Below are 23,298 nucleotides of genomic sequence, written 5' to 3'. Positions count from 1 at the left end.
TGTACTCACCATCTTGCGGGCTCCTCTGAAGCAACCTACGTCACCGTGTGGGAGGGAACGTCACTGAGTAGTTGTTACGATTCGGTGAGATGCTGGGGGGAGGCTGGGTGAAGACGTGCACGTGTTCGCTGCCGCCGCTGCTGCCGCTGCTGCCACCGTGAACGTCAGCGCTGTGGTCCTGTCATCAGCTTGTCTGCACTCCTGCCATCCTGCTTTGAGCCACCTTCTAAGAAAAAGGACGAATTAGAACCCCCTCCTCAAATGCTCACATTTCTTTTAATAGTGCTTAGGGTGTAGGTTTTATACCTAAAAAGAGCGAGTAAAATGATGACGTCTTTGTAAAAACCATTACTAGTGGCTTTATTTCTACTTTTTGTGGATGACTAAAATATGTACAATCGAATACTACATTTTATGTGTCATTGCATCGGGTACTGGATTTTTCAGCCCCATGGGCGAGGGCAGCTATGCCTTCCCCTAGAGGGGATGCCCAGGTAATTTTCTTCAGAAAAAGCAGTAGCTTTTGAAACATCTCAAGTCCCTGCTGATTCTTTACAGCAGCCTCAATCCGATGTCGGCTTGTGTTTTAATGTCTATCCTGGAACTTTTGGTGTGCCGCGTTTCCAGAACAGTAAGCAAGCAGGATAATTTTATTTATGATTTTGCCTTTTACCCTCATCTGCCTTGATGGAGAGGCCTCCAGAACAGGGAGGGAGTGAGGCAGAGAGCGTCTGCATTCCCTCAGGTGCTGTGTGCACCTAGCTCAGTGCCTGGCATGGGGAGGCATTCAGTGAGTATGTGCTGAGGAAATGCAGTAGGAAACAGAAAACCCAACATTCAACGATGAACCTTCGCATGATTCCATATTTGAATAAGCATTTATACCTAGTCTCAAATATATATGTATTTTCAGTTAACTTGCAGATTTTTAAATGCATTTAATTCATACAAAAGACATTTTGGTAATCTGCATCGGACTGAACAATTCAATGGGAAAGATTGTCTTTAGTTTTTTATATTCTCAGCACTTAGTAAACATTGGTAGAATAAATAAAGGAATTGGCAGTGGGAAAGTGCCGTCAGTGTCACACTGAGGACATTTAGGTAAAGAAGACTGTGTTCTTGCCCAGTGAAGACTGTGGGCCTTTATCACTCTAGGTCACAGGGTGTCACTTCAGTGTAAGATTTAAAAAATGCCTTAACTTAGTGGAACGTGGCTGTTACTCATAGAGTTGGTTCTGTTCTAGAATAAAAAATGAAACATGGACACCAAACTACATTGACTAACACGTGGGCCCCGTAGGCCAGCCGAAATAAGTTGGGGAACTTCCCGGATTGCAGGAGTCCTCAGTGTTTATGGGAACGATAAGAGGTGTGTCCCGGGGAGAGCGAGCACACACCCCCTCTTCCAGCACCGGCAAACACAAGGAGTTAGCTTCTTCTGAAATCTCCAGCCACAGTTTGCTCTGCTCGTGTTCATTTTTGAAGTGTTTTGTGTGTACAGTTTTAACCCTTTTATGGGGATGTTGAAAAGTGCCAGTGAAAAGAAGCATACGGTTTCCATGCAACAAAACTGAGCTGAAGCCATCACTTGGGACTTGCAGCCTTTCATGGCAGAGCGCTGGCTCCTCGGAGAGCCACACCTTTGGTACAGGTAAAGTGCTTTACCAGCATTGCCACTTCAGCTGTTTGCACATCCCTGAAGTCATCCATCTGGAGGATCCCTTGTTGGAAGGTTCCCAAATTCCAAGTGGCGTAATCAGGGGCTGCTTAGGTTATTTACGCCATGATTCCTGGATTCCTCCCTCTGTTGGATATTACCCGTGTCTGTGCAGACAGATGCCCTGCTTTACCACGGGTGGTGCCTGGACATGATAAATCCAAATTCAAGGCCGTGTTTTGGGCTGTTGCTACAAATATACCATCAGGAAGAAAGAAAGAAAAAAAGTCCCAGAAGGGGCAGAACAAGCAGCAAGGACAGAAATGCAGTGGTTGTTCATTAGCCCTAACTGAGGGTAGCTGGAATCCTAAGTGGTTTCTTTGGGTATAGACACCAGGAGAGACTGAAGCACTAGTGCTGTTTGCTTTGAGGCTGGAAGAGGATGGAGCTGCACGTGGGTTCTTCCCTTGATTTTTAAAATCTTTTGCCCTTGAAACAATGCATCCCCCTAGAAAGTATCCATGCCAACATTAAAAGAAAAAAAAAATGAACACACCTAAGTCTAAGTGCAATGGGAAGAGATACTGGCTCCTGGAAGGTACCTCTCACAATTGAGAGCATTTCTTATGCCTTTCATTTTTCATTATGCAGAGGCTGGATTTGGGCTCTTTCTTTTCCAGGTTCTGCAGAGTGGGAATGTGATCTCTGATGAAGTTACCAGTTTATGAAAATGCTGTAATAGCAAACCAGCTAGGGTGTCCCGTTAAGTTCATCATTCAAATATCACTTTATTTGTATATTACTAGTTTAGTCTTTCCTGCTTTGAGATCAGTCTTTTCTCTCTCAGTTGGTACTTGTCACTTCTCTTGTTTTGCTATTTCTTTTTTTTTTCTTTTAATAAAAATAATCAAAGTTGGATTTTAAGTCTGGGTTATTAATTTTTCTGAAAGATATGTCTTCTATTATACTGCAGAATATGAACTATTTTAACCCTGACTATTCTCTATTTCATATCATTTTAACAGCAAAATTCTTTTTCTTTTCCTTCTGTCACATTGAAGTTTGTGCCTGCCATTCTTACTGTGGTGCTATTTCTAAAAATTTGTATATCTACAGCTCCCTGCAAGAAGTAGTTTTGGCAGATCTTCAAATCCTAAACTTATGCATTTCTGTTTATTTTATGTAGTGGGTATTTGGAGCTCCAAAACCCATGGTGTTTCTCTTCCTCTACCCTTAACACTAGTATAAGAGAAGTGGAATAAATTCTTATCTATTTTACTGAGACCCTCTTTGGTCATATCACGGGTCTCATTCGTAAAAGCTTGGGTATTCTTCAGCTTTCATTCATTTATTCATTCAAGGAATGTTTATCGAGTGCCTATTATGTGCCAGGCACTTTTCCTTCTGACTGGGAACAGCTGACACTGAGATTTTGCCTACAATACAGAATGGCCAAACAGATTTAATAGGGACTAAACTAGCAGATGTAAATATCTGTGGCCTAGTCTGACCAAATGTGTTTTAATGGATCATATCAAACTGTTGCCAAAGATAGGCTTAGTCATTTTAGAAGGAGGTTAAATAGAAATAGTTATATCAGCCAATGTGGTTTGTGGCCTTTTGTTTTCATCCCTTCTGCAGGGATAGCTAGGAGTGGTTGGAGATTTGTCTGAAAGCTGCCAGTTAGCTGAGAGCAGAGGCTATAGAATAAAGTTACCTCCTTAAAGCTGTAGTCCAGGAGAGGCCTGGGGAGTGGGACCATCTGTCCAGGTTGTGGCTACAGGCAATGCCCTGCCATGTACAGGTGGCAGAGCCCAAGGAGAATGCCCTCCAGGTCCAGGAAGACATCCTGCTTATGCTGTTACAGGAACAGATGCCTATGCAGACTGGTTCCTGATATAAATGAACTGAGGCCGCTTTTACCACTCTTAATTTCCCTAATGGGTCTGCTTCCAAGTGCCAAGTGGAGCCACAAAAAAATGGCTAGCTTGTGCCAAGAGAGGGGGGAGATATTACTGTTGAAAAGGCACTAATAAAACTTTCACTTAGGATTTTCTTCTCCCTTTTGGAAACAAGTAACTTGAGTAGTAAGTATATCCTTGACTAGGGTGACCATATAATTTATTGTCCAAACCATGACACTTTGAAAGTGAAAGAGGACATTTAATAATTATGCTGGGCCGCAAACTTAACCTGGGACTATCCCAGGCAATTTGGGATGTATGGTCCCTGTAGCTTTGACCATCATCTTGGATAAGCTTTAAAGCCTTCTTGAACCCTGGCATCTAGCAATGTGGTATGTTTTAGATGGCTGATAAACTGCAGTAGCAAACAGAGCATCTGGGCAGGTCTGACAGCAGAGGCTGTGAGCAGCAGAGTCACACCGTCATGGAACCAGGAGATAAAGAGCCTCTGCTGTGTGGCAGGACTGTTTGATCACCCATCAATCACTTCTCACACACAGAGGTGCATGCAGAAATAGGGCGACTGCCAGCAGCCTCGTCTTCAAGTGTAATAATGGTGGCTCACCATCATGAAGCACTTACTACGTGCTAGGCCTCGTGCTAAGCACTTCTTATGCCTTAGGGCCTACTACATATTTGTTAATGTTTATAGCAAAGCCTTACATGTGAAAAGCTTTTGTGTCTAGTGATTATCTTTATATTTACTGTCTTATTTGATCCTTACAATAATCCAGGGAGGTGGGTATTACTATTCCAATTGCCAGATAAGGAAAGCAAGGCTTATAAGGTAAAATAACTTGTAAATAACTGCTAGAACCGGGACTTAAATCCATATCTGTTCTACTGCAAAATCTATACTCATTTTGTGACACCACACTTAATGTGCAGATGGTCCCCAAATTATGATGGTTTGACTTACAATGGGTTTATTAGAGTATTAAATACATTTTTGACTCACAGTATTTTCTACTTATGATGTGTTTATCAGGATGTAACTGCATCATAAGTTGAGGAACATCTGTATTAAGTCGACAAATATTTGTAGATCAGCCACTCTGTGGCAAAGATTGTGCTAGGTTCTTGGTGTATAAACATGTACCAGGCAGTGGGCTCGAGCTGTGGAAAAGGCAGAAACATTCTCTTTCTGAAAGAGCTTACCCCTTAGTGAGAGCCATAGGCACACAATTACATAATTTGAGTACAATAGATTAGATGCCATACTCTTTGTATATTTTAATGAAATATAAAATACATGATAACATCGTAGGACATATTAATATCATATGAACTCTAGTTATATATTGTTTTGTATTTCTATTTTACAAATACATGTGGGGTACGTGCAAAGTGCTATGGGAGCACAGCAGAGGGGAAACCGGGAAGGTTTCACAAAGCGCGTGACATTTGGGATGGACCTTGAAGGGAACCTAGGAATTTGTCAAGTGAAGTCAGGAAGCCATGCCCATGCTCAGCAGAAGGAGCAGACTGTGCAGTTTCACAGGTTAGCGTGGGACATGTTTGGGAAACGCCAAGAAGGTTGGTGAGTTTCCTGTTAGACGGGCCCACTTGAGAAGCTACAGGTGAATTTATATGATACGTGGGATCTGCTTGAAAACACTCCAGAAGCATAAAAGTATGTGGGGTGGGGAAGGAAAGGGATAGACGAAGCAAAAATGGCAAAAGTCGGATAATTTGGAAGCAGGATAAGAGATATAGGGAGATTTATTTTAGTTTGCTTTCTACTGTTGTGTATGTCTGAAATTTTCTGTAATGAAAAAACTTTTTAAAAAGAAAAACAGAAGTGGTTTGGTGAAGTTAGGAGAAAGTTAGGTGGAGGGGAGAATTCAGAGGTGAGGCTAATGAACTAGGTGGTGGGGTGTGTGTGTGTGTGAGGGGGAGGGTGGACTATGAAAGGTCCTTAAGTGCCAGGATACGAAGCTGGGACTTAATCCAGTAGGTAATGTGCAGACGTGAAAGGGTTTTATTCATGAGATTGACAAATTCATTGAATATTTGAAATAGATCACTGGCTTTGTATAGAGATTGAATTGTGAGGCAGGCAGAGGAGGAGGAGGGAAGCAGGTCCAGGGAGAGATCCTGAGGGCCTGGACAACTGAGGAAACAGAGGTCTCAGTTACGCTCTTTGGATTTCATTCTGAGTGAAATGGGAATCCACTGGAGGGTTTTAGGCGGGGACCTAATATGATCTGATTTTCATTTTAAAAAGATCCCTTGGGCTATTATGTGGAAGACGGACCAGGGGAGGGTGGGCATGGGTAGAAGCAAGGAAACTAATGAAGCCTCTTGCCATAGTCCAGAAGGTGTGGCTTGGACTAGGTTAGTGGCAGTAGAGTTGGTAGCAGTAAATGGATCTGAGAAATAAGTATTTGAGCAATGGAATTGATGGGAACTAACAACTGATCACTACTTGTGAGGGTTGGGAGAGAGGGAGGAGCAAAAGATGTCTCCTAGGTTTTTGGAATGAAAAATGGGATGAAGGGTGGTGCTGTTTACTAAGGTAGGACACGTAGGCAGAAAGGGGGAGTCTGCCATGTGAAAGACAACGGCAGCTGGTGAAGGTTTTCAAAAGGGAATACCCTTCTGAAACTTCAAATAAACTTAAGTGGATTTTGGTAGTACATAGGGGTTACAGAAAAACGTGATTACACTGTGGGGCCTGCAGTTCCCACAACCACTAATAATAGTTTAGAGTGCATTATTTATTATTCTATTGTATAAAAGAGTGAATTATAAAACAAAATATGGACGTGTAGCAAACATCCAGGCCAAGTTCTTTGTTTTACTAAGGCCCAGGGAGAGGAAATGATTTGCACAAAGTTAGGTTAGTTAGTAGCAGAAGCCAAGTCTCTTTACTCCCAGCTTTATGTTCTTCCTGCTACCCAGTTCCTTTCTTTCTTAGCCATAGAATCACAATTGACTATGTTCTTGACCCTCTTCTTCCTGTCTCCCCGAACCCATTTTCTCTGCCTAAGCATGTGTATAAGCCAATATATGAGAAATTCCATCTAATTTCTTTATGATCAGGCCATATGTCTTTTATTTATGAATACATATATTATTAAAAAATATTTTTGTGGCCTCTTGAGAATTTAACTTGCAAGGTATTAAAAGAGAAGATCTAGGTTTATAAAAAAATTATCTGTGAAAACAAAAAGTACAAGGGCTCTTATTCATACACATGCAACTCACAAGTTTTCCCCACTGTGAGTCTGCTGTGCTATTTTCTCTGAATTCTGAGATTTTTCCGTGTCCTCCTTTTTCTGATTTCTTATTGCACATTCAGCTCATGTCTGTGGTCATTGGAAAGCATAACCTGATGAACTTGCCATTGCAGAGCCAGTATCTTCTCTAGTTGTAAGGAATGTTTCGTGCTGCACTTGAACCCCAATTCTCCCAAAGACAGTCCATAGGATTAAGGGCTCTAGCACTGTCATTCTGGAGTTTGGGTTAGTCCAATATTAAAACATTTGCCTTTTTCTGAACGAAAGTTGCCTTCAAAGTGTTTCACTCCATCCCAAGGTTGCTTGATGAGCTGACAACTGATTCCTGCAGTCTCACTGGCAGATAAGAAATTTTCACTATTTCCTACCACCTAAATGCAATTCTACTTTTATTGTATCTCAATGCCCTAGTTTGACCCCCTTGCTACTTGTTTACAATGATTTAGCTTTTCTCACCTTGACCACCTCTACTTGTTGAGGGAGATGTACTGAGGAATAGTGTGAACAAATTTGATTTCTTCTGTACCAAATGTTATTTAAGCCCACAAAGTCAGTAAGTATGGACATTCACAGGGCCTGATGTTAGCTGCTTTTATTGAGTGCTTATATGAGCCAAACATTAGACTAAATGATTTACATACATTATCTCATCACATCCTCAGAGCACCCACTTGAGGGGTATTATGGGTTGAATTGTGTCCCCCACCCCCAAATTAAAATGTTGCAGTCCTAACCCTAGTGCTTCAGAATGTGACTGTATTTAAAGTCAGGGTCTTTATAGAGGTAATCTAGGTAAAATGAGACCATTAGGGTGGGCCCTAATCCAACATGACTGGTGTCCTTATGAAAAGGGGACACTTAGAAACAGATATGTATGCAGGGAGAACACAATGCAGACATGAAGACAGCCACCTGCAAGCCACAGGGAGAGGCCTGAAACAGATCAGACACCTATGGCTTATAGAAAGAAGGAACCAACCCTGCCGATACTTCAGTTTCAGACTTCTAGTTCCCAGAACTGTGAGACAGTACATTTGAGGTGTTTAAGTCCCCCCAGGCCCCGGTTTGTGGTACTTTGTTATTGCAACTCTAGAATACTAATACAAGGGAGTATTATTATCATCCCTGCTCCACAGATGAGTCAGTGCACAGCCTGTCCCATGGGAAGTGATTGCGGCAAGGGCAGTGGAGGAGATAGGTCCCCCAGGAGAACACTGGGGCACAGCAAGGACAGCTGATCTGTACCCCTATCAGCAAAGGGCCACTCAGAGGAGACTGGTCAGGAATATAGAATTGCATGGGGTGCAGTTTGACAAAAAGACTCAGGCCCAGACCAGAGTTTCAGATCTCTCGAGAGCCGGAAGTACCTATAAAGTCGACCATTAAAACCTGAGCTGCACAAAAAGCCTTCCCCAGGGAATCAGCAGCAAAGCAGCAACCTAGCTCAACCACAGGGCTCAAGTGCTGGTCCCCACAGGAAGTTCCCCCATTTAGAAGTAAGCAAAGGACAACAAATTAGTTCCAGCACAGAGTTTGAGTGGTGGGAACAGCAAATAATCCAACACAGAACTCAAAGAAAAAACAAAGTACCCGCAACCTGAGGCAAAGTTTCACATTAACTAGTAAAGGTCTCATTTCACCAAAGAACACCTATAACAGATAGAAGGACTCGAAGTCCCCTGGGCTACCAAGCCAGAAATGGGGGAGGACCGGGGACCTCAGCAATGCCCCCCAACACCTGCACCCAATCCCAAGAGTGGGGAAAGAGGGCCTTGGCCATGCCCCTCAGACACATGCAGCCTGCCCAGAAGTGACCACTGAGCCACTAAATGAAGCACCCTGGGCTCTCCGAGCTGGGGCAGTGGGAGCCTCAGGCCTTGGCCTTGCTCCCCTGGCATACACAGCCAGCATGATGGTGATCACTGAGCCACTGCAAGAAGCACCCCGGACTCTCCTGACCTGGGGTGGTGGAGGGCTGAGGACCTCGACCACACCCCCTGGCACCCACAGCCAGCCCAGCAGTGACCACCAAGCTGCCACAGGAAGCGCCTTGGGCTCTCTTGAGCTGGGGAAGTGAGGGGCTTTGGGACTCGGTCATGTCCCCCCCGACATCTGCATCCAGCCCAGTGGCAACCACTGAGCCACCACTGGAAGTGCCCCAGGTTCCCGAGCTAGTATGGTGGGGGGGGCAAGTGCTTTTCCACACCCCCCTGACATCTGTACGTAGCTCAGCAATGACCAAGCCACTGCTGGAAGCTCCCCAGTCTCCCCTATGGAATGAGGGGGTGCCACAGGCCTCAACCCCACCCCTCCTCCTCCCTCCTTCTTCCATCCTATTTCCTTCCCCTTTTGCCTCTCCCCGTCCCTCCCAACTGCTCCACAACAACATCCTAGAATGTAAAAAATAATACTAATAAGATTACATTTTCTTTAAAAAAAATTACAGGGAAATTAGTGAGTACTTTGAAATAAAAACCAAAGCACAACGATGAAAATTTATAAGATGCAGGACTTGATGGAGTTTGGATGTGTTGTCCCCTCCAAAACTCATGTGGAAATTTGATCCCCAGTGTGGTAGTGCTGGAAACTGATTGAGTCATGGGGGCGGATCCCTCATGAATGGATTAATGCTCCCCCTGGGGGAGGGACTAATGAGTGAGATCTCGCTCTATTAGTTCCCGCGAGAGCTCATTGCTTAAAAAGACCCGGGCACCTCCTCTCTCTCTCTCTCTCTCTTGCTTCCTCTCGCCATGTGATCTGCTTGTACCCGCCAGCTCCCTGCCACTTTCTGCCATGAGTAGAAGCAGCCTGAGGCCCGTGCCAGATGCAGCTGTCCCAGAATTGTAAGCCTAATAAACCTCTGTTCTTTATAAATTACCCAGTCTCAGGTGTTTCTGTTATAGCAACACAAAATGGACTAAAACAGGGTTCATGCAGTGCTTAGAGGAAAATTTATACTTGTAAACACCTGTATTAAAAATAAGAAAAATCTGATATCAGTAATGTGAACTTCTACCTTAAGAAATTAGAAAAAGAAGAGCAAACTAAATCAAAAGCAAATATAAGTAAGAAATAATGAAGATTACAACAGAAACATTTGAAATAGGGAATTAAAAAACAATAGAGAAAACCAACAAAGCCAAAAGTTGATTCTTTAAAAAGATCAACAAAATTTGCAAACCTTTGTCTAGATTGACCAAGAATAAGAGAGAAGACTGAAATTACTAAAATCAGAAATAAAGCAGAGGCATTATTACATTGTCATTGTGGGGCTTTTTTGTGATGGTAAGATTTAGTTTTTTTCTCTTTCTCATTTGCATTTTTGTTCTACCAGTGGGGTTGTTCTTTCTTGTATATTCATGGTAGTGATTACTGTTTTTTGGATTCCAGATGCAGGACTTCCTTGAGGATTTCTTGTAGAGCTGGTTGTGTGGTGGTGAACTCCCAGTTTTTGTCTGGAAAATACACTATTTTTTTCCTCAGTTCTGAAGGATAGCCTTGCTATCGAGAAAGAATATTCACCAGTATTCTTGGATGGCAGTTTTTTTCGTTTAGTGTTTTGGATATATCATCCTGTTTTCTTCTGGCCTGTGGAGTTTCTATTGAGGAGTCTGCTGTTCGTCTGATAGGGACTCCCTTACTGACGCTTTTGCTTGCTTCTTCTACGATTATCTCTTTGTTTTTGAGCTTTGCCAATTTGACTATAATGTGTCTTGGGGAGGATCTTTTTGGGTTGAATCTGTCTGGGGATGTTTGAGCCTCCTAGATCTGAAAGTCTGTATCTGTCCCTATACCTGGGAAGTTTTCTGTTATCATTTTGTTGAATAGGTTTTCCATGCCTTTTCCTTTTATTTCTCCTTCTGGAACACCCACGATTTGAATGTTTGTGTGCATAAGGTTGTCTGCTAGCTCTCTTAAATTTTCTTCATTTTTTAAAATTCTTTTTGCCTTCTTTTTTGTCCACCTGGTTTATTTTGAGAGGACTATCTTCAAGATCAGAAATTCTTTCTTTTGCTTGTTATAGCCTGCTGCTTAAGGTATCAGTTATGTTTTTTATTTTGTTGAGTGAATCTTTCAGTTCCATGACTTCTGCTACATTCTTTTTAAACGTATTGATCTCTGGATGGCAGGCAGGCTGATTTGTAACCTGGTGTTTTCAATGAACAGTATATCCACAACATCTTTGATTATTAATAAATATAAGTCAATAGTTTTGTTTTTAATGACTGTATAGTATTTCATCTCATGGAAATAAAAAGTTTTATTTATCCTTGTTGTTGGGCTTATGGGTTCCTCCCAGTTTTCACTCTTATAAATGATACCTCAATGAATATCCATTTATACCTAAATCTTTGCACACATTTTTTTTAAGACTATTCAAAAAAGTTGATTACCAAGTCAATGAACATGTGCCTTTTAAGACTTTGGCTCCATATTGACAAGTTGTCTAGGCCCCTGTTTTGCATCAAGTGTATGAGTTGTCAGTTGGAACGTGCAACTCAGTGAAGGTAAAGAATGAAACTGAGACCATTTTTAAGAAGTATCAGTATGAAGTATGTGTTGGCATGAGTGGGTGAAATTCTAATTGAATCTGAATCCTCTGGTTCAAATCAGAAGAGCCTATATTGTACCTTCCATGTATGCATGGCTGAGCACTTGAATGAAGACCCCGAGAGCAGGGTGTTATCAAATCTGGGCTAAATGAGAGATTATATGCAGCAAGAACATGCTCTCAGGTTTAGCAAACAAGACAGCCACACTTAGGTTGAGTGACCAAGGTGCACATCAAATTGAAATCATGCTTAAGCTGAAATCATGTGTGCCTCGTGAGGACACTATCATCCAACACCAATGTCCCCTGGGATAATCTGGGATTCAAGACAAGGGGAAGATGCTAGTAGCAGGTAAGTCCAAAACACCAAAACGAGATCAGAGAGGAAACTGAGAAGGGAGTTTGAGGAAGACTTTTCATTCCAGATATCTTGCATCCATCTGCCTTCAAAAGAGTCTGTGCTATTGGCCACTGCTGGCCTCCCTATGTATGGCAACTAAACAGTAACACCAGGTCTAAGAGGCGTCATGCTGAAGAATGCATGTGCACGTGGTTGCAACCTCTACTCAATTTGTAAATCACTACTCTTTGTTGGTGATTTGATCTAAGCCCTGAAGCCTCGTGAGAAAAGGCATATTTTCTCTGCCGTTTGATTTGACAGCAGGATAACCTGCACAATAAACTGCTAAGCCTGTAGAACTATGACTGAGTCAGATCCTGTTGTGGCTAGATTTTGTTTTAGTTACAGTTCTCACTCCATTGCAAATTAAAAGAATTCAGGCTTTGCAAGGGGAGTGGAACTAGGGAACCATTAAACTCTCCTCCAGCCTCAAGGATCTATGAGTCTGTACACATATCTTCAAATGATTTGATCATAAATGGAAAACATCCAGCAAACCTAAGGCTTCTCCATGGCAGTCACGGAGATTTAGTGTGTGCCTGTGGGTGTCCACCCATTGATTGGAGGGGCAAGGCTTCTCTTTGAGTCTGGAAATAACTCTTTTTCTAGCATAAAATCAAACAAGAGAAATGAAGGAGTTAAGAGGTAAAGGGATACTTGAGAGTTGGGAGTGCGCGGTTGGTGAAGAAAGAGCCTTTGCCTTCCAACAATATGAGCTTAGTAATGGGGAGTTGAGTAGTTAGTGAGGCAGGCTGACTCACAGCTGGAACAACAGGTGACCTCTATGTGGCCCCCAGATCCCACAAAGAGACAGTTAGTTGAAGGGTTGAAGTGATAAAGTTAGGAGCTCATGTGGCAGAGGCAATTGAGCCACAGTGGAAAGACTCTTGGCTCACAAGAACAGGAATTTGGCAGCGCAGGGGGAAGGGGAGCTTTGCCAGCTTTATCTACCAACTACTGAACAAATGTTAAATATTGCTTGTTGTGAATTAAACTTCTCAATATAATTCTGTGCCAAGAATGTTCAACAAGACATGGTGCATGGGCAAAGAATACCACTTGATTTATGAAATAGATATGCCCAGGTACAACACACCCTAAATAAAGTAGAATATTCATAAAAATCTTACCGTGGGTACTTCGTGCTAGTCAAAGACAGTCAAAGGTGTGTGTGCGTGTGTGTGTGTGTGCGTGTGCGTGCGTGTGTGCGTGTGCATGTGTGCGTGTGTGTGTGCGTGTGTGTGTGCGTGTGCGTGTGCGTGTGTGTGTGTTGCTTCTCAAGAGGGTTAGAGGCATATGTTGGGGAAGTTCATGAACCCAAAGCTGAGGCTGTGACTGAGAAAGAGAAGTAAGGAATCTTGCCCAATATCATTCATTCAAGTAACATATATTGTGTATCTACTGTAGACCATGCGCTGTTCTGGGCTCCATATGAAGAATCTTCAAAAAAGTTCATGGAAGGATTTGTATTATCTTTTAATTCAATTTTCTGTGAACTTTTTGAAATACCTTCATATTTACATGGATGAGTAAGACCTGTTTTTTGCCCCCAGAGGAATGCACAGTTAGTGGAGTGAAACAATGACAATACAGTATTACAAGTACTGATAGAAGTTAGCTCAGGTGCTGTGGTAGTTTAATCCTCTCTGGGGATGATGGAGTAAGGGAGGAATTCTCTGTGATGGTGGGTTGAATAAAAAGCTTTTAAGGAAGAGGTAATATAACCCAGTCGGGGGATTAACTGGGACAGCCACTAAGTGGCATGTGAGTCGAGGTCTGTAACAGAACTGAGGAAAGGGAATCTTGTCTTCTGGTAGTAGGAGGGAGATTGTTCCCCTTAAATAGGAAACCAGAGAGAGAAGGAGAGTTTTTCTGCCCCATCTCTCCATTAGAGCTAATGGTCATCTCACAGGCAGGTTGGCAGGTGTTTGGTAATTGAGGAAATGTTGAGGAGGTGGGAGATCTCACTAATGTGGGTGCCAGTGGAGTTAGGCTAGGGACACATGGCTAAGTGATGTTGGCAAGATGGGAGATCTGGCAGCATGTAACTGGCAACAGGACACATAACAAGGACTACAGGGAGCCCAGCACAGGAAGACTCCTGCTTCCCTAGTAAGCAGAGGACATGGACAGGATCAGGGTGATGAGAGGGGTTTCAGTTTCCATGTACACTCTAATTTCTGTTAAAGTCAACGCATTTTCTATGCTGGTGTAACTTTAATTTCTCCAGGCCTCTCCAGCATGTGAGTACTAATGGGACTGCATTAACAGAGATAATCTACAGGCCCCCGGCTGGTGCCTCCATCCACATAGTGATGTGCCTCAAACCCCTGGCCCATCAAATCTAGACCCGGGAATCACCTGGGAGACTCTCAGGTACTCACAAAAAGGTCCTTTCAGGTGTTGTGTTCCAGGCTCTAGACTGGGCTTTCTGCTATACTTGTGTGAAGTGTGTTCTCAAGAAGAGAGGATATTTTTACTTAATTTTGTACGTGATAATGGTACTCTGATTTTGCTTAAAAATGAATTCATATCCTGAAATATTTATGAATGAATTTAATGATGTATAGGATTTGCTTCAAAATAGAGAGGGTGAGGTGGGTATAAGTACAGATAAAACAAGATTTCTCAGTTGATAATGGTTGAAACTGAGTCATAGGTACATAGGGATTCATTACACCATTCTGTCTAATTTTTTTTATATATTGGAGATTCTTTGTGATAAATAAAGAGAGGGGAAACATTATATGAGTTGATTAGAATATATTTCTATATAACTTGTTGGACCAAGTGAATCAGGATTTCCAATTTCCTTTCTCCAACAGTAGTCTGGAATCTTCCATAGGACTGATTCAATAGCAGTTACACCAAAGTAAGGCAAACACCAATCCTTAAAAGAAAGTGTGGGATAAGTTACATATTTCAGAAGTTAGGAAGACCAGAAGGATGCTGGTATGAGAACTTCATACTAAGTTGCAAAGATCTGCCTCAAAAGAGGAAAAAAACTCTCATAGAGTATTGAGAAAGTACCCAGATGTCATCTTCCCTAACAACTGATATCAATGGCAAGAAAAACCTCAGTGATCTAGTGCCATTCTTTTTTTATTTTATTTTATTTTATTTTATTTTGTCGATATATATTGTGGCTGATTATTGTTGCCCCTTACCAAAACCTCCCTCCCTCCGCCCTCCCCCCTCCCCCCCACCGATGTCCCCTCTGTTTGCTTGTCGTGTCAACTTCAAGTAATTGTGGTTCTTATATCTTCTTACCCCGCCCCAGCCCGTTTTTTTTGTGTGTGTATGTGAATTTATATATTAATTTTTAGCTCCCACCAATAAGTGAGAACATGTGGTATTTCTCTTTCTGTGCCTGACTTGTTTCACTTAATATAATTCTCTCAAGGTCCATCCATGTTGTTGCAAATGGCAATATTTCCTTCATTTTTATAGCTGAGTAGTATTCCATTGTGTAGATGTACAACATTTTCCGTATCCACTCATCTGATGATGGACATTTGTGATGGTTCCAACTCTTGGCTATCGTAAAGAGTGCTGCGATGAACATTGGGGAACAGGTATACCTTCCACTTGATGATTTCCATTCCTCTGGGTATATTCCCAGCAGTGGGATAGCTGAGTCGTATGGTAGATCTATCTGCAATTGTTTGAGGAACCTCCATACCATTTTCCATAGAGGCTGCACCATTTTGCAGTCCCACCAACAATGTATGAGAGTTCCTTTTGATCTAGTGCCATTCTAAATGCTCGTATACAAAACCACTGTGATAGAAGAATATAGTCTAATGGCTAATTGCAATTTTATTTTATGTGTGTACTTACAAGAAGCCACCCAGGGTAAACTTAAAGACTGTTGAATTCACACATTTAGTCCTCACCACTAGAATGCTGGTAGCCATGTGAAGAGTGGATGCAGCCTCCTTTGAATGCTGTGATGCCAAACCTTACCTTGCTTACTCCAGCACAGATAGTGATGCTCTCCCAGTATCTTAGGTAGAGTGGGGGCGCCCCAGGCTCAGCATTAAGAGATTTCCTGAATTTGGTTTCATGCCTACTGAGAGTTAAGATTGCAGATGTCCAGATCATTCGTGTGATTTGCTTGCTCAGTTCCCAGGAACAGATGTGTGGGATGTTGGCATGGTGAAGGTGTGGCTGGATTCTGAAGCAAAGTCTGTGATGAGAAAATAAATTTCTAAAAACGCCAAAGGGGTAGCAGAATCCCTCCTTGTTTCTTTGGACCTATGATGAATGCCACTTGATTCTCCTCTCTTCTTCCTCCTTTGCTGACCTGGTTGTTCTCCCATGACATTTGGAACCTCTGAAGGGTAGTTTCCTGCATGTTTAGTGGTTGCTAAACAAACGGGTGTTGCACAGTGAGTGTCTGAAGTAAACTGAAATTTACAAAACTATTTGTTACAAGTCAGGACCCTGGAGAGAAGTGGTATCCCAAACTGCCTGATTACACAGATATCTTCCCTGCTCAGGCTCCTTTGAATGTCTGTGAAGCAAAATCTATTTGAATCTCAGTCAAATCCCACCTGCATATCAGGGTATAGTTTTACCTTCTGCAAAGTAGTTTCACAGAGGAAATATTCCAGGTCTCAACACAGCATTGAAAACAATAACCAGTAATATTTAAAACAGATCATCAGAACAATGATTTGGCAGAAGGCTGCTTGATTTCCTGGCTATCTTGCTTCATAAAACAGGGTTGTGCAAGGAGTGAGAAGCAGTCATGTCCTCCTCTCCTGAGATTGCTCACGAGGCAGCAGACAGCTGGTGAGGCAAGGGCGAGGTGGGGAGCACCCACGAGGAGCCGACAAGGAGAAGGTCGGGACTCTGAATCCCACCCCGAGTCAAGAATTTTGAAAAGAGAAATCAATCTTTTTTTTTTTTTTTTTTGGTTTCTTTCACCAATTTTGGAGTCTCACAAGCTTGTAAGGAAATTGTCAAAGATGACCTTACACAGGCTGTGATCAATTAAGTATAGAGTTATTTCCTCGGAGCTCTGATTCCAGCGTCGGCGACCCACCTATAATCACCTCCTCTGGGCTCCCTCAGCCCTCTGAACTCTCTTTAAAACACTCATTGTCTGGTGTGGTGATGATTTATTTGTTTCCATCTCCGTTACCCAACTAGACGGTGATCTCCAGGGCTGATACCTTATCTAATTAACCTCTATATCCTCAGTAGCTAACAGTGACAGGAATACAGTAATAACCTATTAAATGTTTTTCAGTGAATGGATGAGTCCATGGATGGATGGAATGAAGTAAAATGTTATTCTCTCCATTCACTAGCTGGAGCTAGGAACGGGTAGACGAGTTACAGCCGCCCTTCAGAATACGTGGGGAATGGGTTCAAGGACCCCTGTGCATATCAAACTTCAGGTCTGCTCAAGTCCATCAGTAGGTTTGGTTTTGGGTTCAGGTTAGGGTTAGCATTCGGGTTAGGGTTACGGTTCGGGTTAGGGTCGGGTTCGGGTTCAGGTTCGAGTTTGGTTTCGGGTTCGGGTTAGGATTAGTCTCAGGGTTAGGTTTAGGGTTACGGTGAGGGTTCGGTTTAGGGTTAGGGTTAGGGTAAGGCTTAGGGTTAGGTTTAGGGTTAGGGTTAGGGTTAGTGTTAGGGTTACGGTGAGGGTTAGGGTTAGGGTTAGGGTTACGGTGAGGTTTCGGTTTAGGATTAGGGTTAGGGTTAGGGTAAGGCTTAGGGTTAGGTTTAGAGTTAGGGTTAGGGTTAGGCTTATGCTTAGGGTTACGATTAGGGTTAGTATTAGGCTTAGGCTTAGGTTTAGGGTTAGGGTTAGGGTTACAGTGAGGGTTAGGATTCAGTTAGGGTTAGGGTTAGGGTTAGGGTTCAGGTTAATTTTAGGGTTAGGGTTCGGGCTCGGCTTTGGTTTGGGATTAGGGTTAGGGTTAGGATTAGGGTTAGGGTTTGGGTTTGGGTTAGGTTTCGTGTTAGGGTTCAGGTTCGGGTTCGTTTTCGGGTTTGGGTTAGGGATTGGGTTAGGATTAGGGTTAGGGTTAGATTTAGGCTTATGGTTAGGGTTCTGGTTTGGGTTCGAGTTAGGTTTAGTTTTAAGGTTAGGATTAGGGTTAGGGTAAGTGTTAGTCCGAGAGTTTGGGTTAGGTTCTGTGTGAGGGATAGGTTTAGGGTTAGGGAGACATTTAGTGTTAGGGATAGGGTTAGTGTTAGGGTTAGGGCTAGGGTTAGGTTTAGGGCTAGGGGTAGGGATAGGGATAGGGTTAGGGTTACGGTTAAGGTTAAGGTTCGAGTTTCTGTTCGAGTTAGGTTTAGGTTTAAGTTTAGGATTAGGGTTTGGTTGAGGGTGAGGGTTAGGGTAAGTGTTAGTCCGAGAGTTTGGGTTAGGTTTAGTGTGAGGGTTAGGTTTAGGGTTAGGGAGAGAGTTAGTGTTAGGGATAGGGTTAGAGTTAGGTTTCGGGTTAGGGTTAGGGTTAGGTTTAAGTTTAGGGCAAGGGTAAGGATTAGGGTTAGGGTTCGGGTTAGGGTTAGGTTTAGGGTTAGGGTAGTGTTCGAGTTTCGGTTCGAGTTAGGATTAGTTTTAAGGTTAGGATTAGGGTTTGGTTGAGGGTGAGGGTTAGGGTAAGTGTTAGTCCGAGAGTTAGGCTTAGGTTTAGGGAGAGTATTAGGGGTAGCGTTAGGGAGACGGTTCGTGTTAGCGATAGGGTTAGTGTTAGGGTTCGGGTGATTCTTAGGGTTAAGGCCAGGGTTCAGGGTAAGGTTACGGTTATGATTAGGGTTCGGGTTAGTGTTAGGTTTAGGGTTTGGCTTAGGTTTAGGGTTAGGGTTAGTGTTAGGGTTAGGGCTAGGGTTCGGGTTAGGGTTGGAGTTAGCTCTAGGGTTAGGGTTAGGGTTACTGTTCGGGTTTGGGTTCGAGTGCAGGTTAGGTTTAAGGTTCGGATTAGGGTTAGTGTTAGGGCTAGTTCTAGAATTAGCGTTAAGGCTAGGGCTTGGGTTAGGGTTAGGGTTAGGTTTAGGGCTAGGGTTAGGGCTAGACAAGGTTAGGGTTAGGGTTAGGTTTAGGGTTAGGTTTAGGGCTAGACAAGGTTTCCGGGGTGCTCCAGCCCCTGACCCCTGCCCCTGCCCCTATCAAGACATCACCCTGCCTGAGTCCCCGAGGCCCCCTGCCAACAGCATGCCAGGTCCACATTCTCCAGCAGCATGTAGTGAGGCTTGGCCTCCCGGCACAGCCCCAGAAGCTGCACCACATTGGCATGGTTCAGCTTCCCAAACATCTCGAACTGCCTCCGGAAGTCCAGCTGCTGCTGCTCATCCTTGCTCTGCAGGCTCTTCACAATCACCAGGGTCTCCACCACTCCCTCCTCCACGCCCTGTGCCTTTGCCAGGAACACCTCCCCAAACTCACTTTTCCCTGTGGGTACAGGTCTGGGTCAGCCAGCTTCCTTCACCCAAGCAGAGCATGCCCCTGACTTAGGGGGGTACCCAGACTCTCACACAGTGGGAAGTCTTGCTGCACCCCACCCACCTAGGATGGGCAACAGCCCTGGGTCTGCTGTGTGACCCTCTCACTGCCAGGGCTTCAGTGTCTCCCACAGTAAAATTAAAGGACTGGATAAGAGTCAGCATTTTCCAAAGGGTGGTTTGCATGAGAATTTTTGGTAGCTCATGATAAACATGTTTTAATAGTTACATGTTTAATGTATGCAAGCAAAAAATGTAACTAGAACAATCCCATAATTTCTCATTTTCCCCTAGAACAAAGCTAATGTTACTTAAGGAATCAACTTAAAGAAAACATCAAATAATCCTACAGGTAGGACACAGGAATGGGAAAATCTGTGAGGGGGTGTGTTTGTGAGTAACAGGCACTGGGGACACACTGGACTAGATTTCTCCCTATGCTCCCCTCCCGACCTCACATTCTAGGTCTCAGGGACTTCAGAGCCACCAGCCCATAACCCAGCCTCTAGACAGAACCAGCAGGGGCAGCTGTAGTCAAAGCAACATACCCAGCGTGGTGATGGGCTGCAGGCTGGTCCGTGGAAAGTGCATCTTATCACTTGTGCTGTGGCGTTTGTTGGTGGCTGCGGGGCCAGAGCCCAAGCTGGTCAAGGCTACTTCCTCTTGGATCTCTGCTGAGGGTTGCCCATTCTGCAAAGGCCCCCCTGGGAAGAAGAAGCACAGGGGAATGTCAGGATGAGACCTGACACTCGAGGCATCACAGGGACTTCAGTTCTCTCCCCCAGTTTCCCACTTCTGTCAAGTTGGGCCTAACCACAGTGTTCCACATGAAAGGGCTAGTCTAACTGATGAACTGATGGGGCTAAGACAGAGGGGGGATGGGCATCCCTCAGGGTAGGACCACTTATTGATGCAGCTGATTATGACCTCTGAAACTGAAGAAACTGCAGAAGTCTAAAGTGAATCAGTGGTCCCTGAATACCACATCTACATAAGGGTTTTCGCTTTCATGGGGCCTCCCATGTGCAAAGCCCTAAGCAGGCACAAAGGGGAAATCGCATCAAGGGAGACCCAACCCTGCTCCTGAAGCTGCTAGGGGAGAGCCCAGCAATGCCCATGAGGAGCTCCCTCTGTGTGTGTTGGGCGGGGGGTGCGGGGGGGATAGGAAGCAGGAAACAGATTGCCCTTGGGGGAATTCCCAGACTAATAGGGGGAGACAAGATGTACAACAGAAACAGGTATACATATACTAACTTTTTTTTTTTTTAAAGATGACCAGTAAGGGGATCTTAACCCTTGACTTGGTGTTCTCAGCACCATGCTCTCCCAAGAAAGCTAAACAGCCATCCCTATGTGGGATCCAAACCCGTGGCCTTGGTGTTATCGGCACCACACTCTCCCAAGTGAGCCACGGGCCGGCCCCTACATATACTAATTTTATCTGTGGTTTAGTGCTGAGAAACCTAGGAACCTGGTCCAAGAGGCTCCAATGAGGAAGTCTTGAGCCAGGGTGCTTAGAAGCCAAAGCCCTGGGAATCCAAGTCCAAGCTTCTACCTAGGGTGGAATAGCCCCAGCCCCAAGACCCAGCACGAGTGGCCCATTTCCTGCAGTGCAGCAGGAGGGCACTCAGCGCTTGCAAACTGTCCCCCCACCCCCGACCTCGAGGGGGCCCCTCACCGTTGAGGCACTCCATCTCTGGCTCCTCGCCCTCTGGCTGCTTCTGCAGCCGCTTGGCTTTGCAGCGCTTCTTGCAGTAGAACATGAGGCCCAGCACAGCAATGATGTAGGCTACAGCAGCACCCACTGACAGCCCAATGGTCTGGATCATCTTGTAGGGGGGAGGGCTGCCTGGGCCCTCCGACTCCTCCAACAGAGGCTTGTCTGAGAGACACACAGTTGGGTCTGGGCAGGGACTGCTGATGCAAACCACGTCCTACTTCTCTACTAACCCCTTCCCACCCCACATACGTGACAGCTTCCCAGACACTCGATGGCCTAACCAAGCCAGCGAGACCCGGGAAGGGGCACCACCTTCACTGGCTTTATAGGGAAGGCTCTGAGGGAGATAAGGCTAGTATTCCCGAGCTGGCTGTGCATCAGAACCCAAGACAGGGACACATATAAAAACACCCATGTCACGGCACCACCACCAACCCGCACTATTGGTTAACAAGCTTCCTAAATGACTGGATACTGTGGATCAGGCCCTGGACAGCAGCATTTGGGAACTTCTGGTTTAGGATCCCTGTCACTGCCTGGCACAGAGCAGATTCCTCAATAAATATACCTGTAGAAGGGATCTTCTAGTCTAAGGACCTTCAATGGCCCTTGGAGAGAGAGGTCCCAGAGGACATTAGGGGAACTGAGGAAGAGAGGCCATGGGGGAGACTATGCAGGATCCCCAACTTCCACACATACCCCAGTGGCTTCAACTAAAGGGGCCGACATCACTTCATTTTTATACCTTTAAACTTTGTCATACTTTGCCTAGGAAAACAATTCTGCTACTAAACCAAAAAGTTTGAGAACCTCTCATTTAAACCACCTCCATCTTACAGATGCAGAAACAAGACTCCAGAGGGAAAATAACCCCTCCAAGGGCACAGAGCTGGTTAGCAGGAAAGGCCTAGTCCGTGACCTTTCACGGACACATCACCCTCTCTGGGTCTCCAGCCCAAAGGAACCTTGTCCTGCTTTGTCCTGACCTGATCCCCTCCCCACCCACCCAGGGATACGTGTGGCTGCAGCAGGAGCCATTTTTGGAAGAAAACACCCACCTGCTCCCCAACACACACACACACACACCCCAGCCATGGAATGTGAAATATACAACAGCCCAGATCTAAGCAAGTAATCGAAGACTGTGCAGTAGCATGGTAGAGGGGACACAGCTGAATCCCCTCCTCCACCACAAAAATGGTTTAAGTGCCTCTGTGTACAGGGGGCCGATGAGTACAAGAAGAGAACAGTGTTTGGCCCACCACTTCCTGTGCAGGACGTCCCTACCCAGCCATACCCACGACGTAGAGGGGGGCCTCCGTGCGCTTGATGTTGCAGCTGTTGCCTGCGATGCAGGTGTAGCGGCCTGAGTCCTCAGGGGCCACATCATGGATCACCAGGGAGCTGTTCTGGAAGATGTGCATCCTGCCGGGTGAGAAGCCACAATGCTGCCCTCCTGGCCGGCTCCTTGGGAGACAAGGCTGCAGGAGAGGCAGGGCAGGTATGGGAGGGAGGCAGCCCTACCTGGGTCCCAGCTTGGTGGGGTCCAGGATGCGGTCTTTGCCCTTCCACTGAATGAGTGGCTTGGGGTCCCCCTGGGCCTCACACCGCAGCAAGGCTGTGTGGCGCTGGTACACAGTTGTGCGCTCTGGCTCCACCTTGAAGGTTATGAAAACTGGATGGGAAGAGATTAGCGAGGGGCAGGAAGTGGTGAGCAATGGGGCTGGCCCAGTGCAGGCAGCTGCCCCACCAGGCCTGCCAGCCCTGACCCCAGGGCTCTGCCATGGTCGCACCTGCCACAGTGAGCTGGACGTGGGCACGAATCTGGCCCTGTGGCCCGTTGGAGGCAATGCAAGTGTAGTTGCCAGTGTCATCTCGGGTCACCCGGGCAAAGTGCAGGGTCCCAGCATTGTCTGTCACCCACTCTGGAAGGCTGCTCCCATCTACAGAGGCAACAAGGGGAAATTATGGGATGGATCAGAATTACATGGGTGGCTGGCAATGCCCTCACTCAGCTCTACTCAAAAACATGCCATCGCCCCTGACTACCCACAGGCGAAGTCCACACTCCTGAACCAGGTGTTGCAAGTCCCTCCCTCATTATTTTACTCCGTTTCCAGTTTTCAGTCTTACCTCCTTCTACTGCAGTGTACACCGTTGCACCTCTGCTGAACTGGACTTCTGATCGGCCCAGAGGTGACCTCATTCTCATCCTCATCACCTGTCACACCTCACTCCCAGGACCCATTCCTGCTCTCTGCCACCATCCCAGGCTTCAGATCCACTGCAGCCCCCCCCC

At 45.0% G+C, this 23,298-nt stretch overlaps 1 protein-coding gene across 1 annotated transcript; it reads right to left on the bottom strand.

Moving 5' to 3' along the window:
- Positions 1 to 60: 60 nt before the first annotated feature.
- Positions 61 to 23,205, bottom strand: LOC134378868 (inactive tyrosine-protein kinase 7-like). Its single transcript, XM_063098189.1, has 8 exons — positions 23,133 to 23,205; positions 22,793 to 22,942; positions 22,524 to 22,674; positions 22,297 to 22,424; positions 20,958 to 21,161; positions 19,828 to 19,983; positions 18,959 to 19,229; positions 61 to 223 (listed from the first exon to the last, which is right to left on the bottom strand). The coding sequence occupies exons 1-8, from the start codon at positions 23,203 to 23,205 to the stop codon at positions 61 to 63; spliced, it is 1,296 nt and encodes a 431-aa protein (XP_062954259.1).
- Between the last annotated feature and the right edge of the window lie 93 nt (positions 23,206 to 23,298).

The sequence above is a fragment of the Cynocephalus volans genome, chromosome 5 (genome assembly GCF_027409185.1).
Source record: "Cynocephalus volans isolate mCynVol1 chromosome 5, mCynVol1.pri, whole genome shotgun sequence".
NCBI classification, from domain to species: domain Eukaryota; kingdom Metazoa; phylum Chordata; class Mammalia; order Dermoptera; family Cynocephalidae; genus Cynocephalus; species Cynocephalus volans.
The sequence above is the reverse complement of the archived record's forward strand: the minus strand, read 5'-3'. Positions and strand labels throughout refer to the sequence as shown.

Coding starts and splice junctions, on each gene's coding strand:
- LOC134378868 (XM_063098189.1), bottom strand. CDS start 23,205: ATGAGGTCACCTCTGGGCCGATCAGAAGTCCAGTTCAGCAGAGGTGCA. Junction 22,943..23,132: donor GTACACTGCAGTAGAAGGAG/GTAAGACTGAAA, acceptor TTGCCTCTGTAG/ATGGGAGCAGCCTTCCAGAG. Junction 224..18,958: donor GCCTCGGGGACTCAGGCAGG/GTGATGTCTTGA, acceptor TTTTCTTAGAAG/GTGGCTCAAAGCAGGATGGC.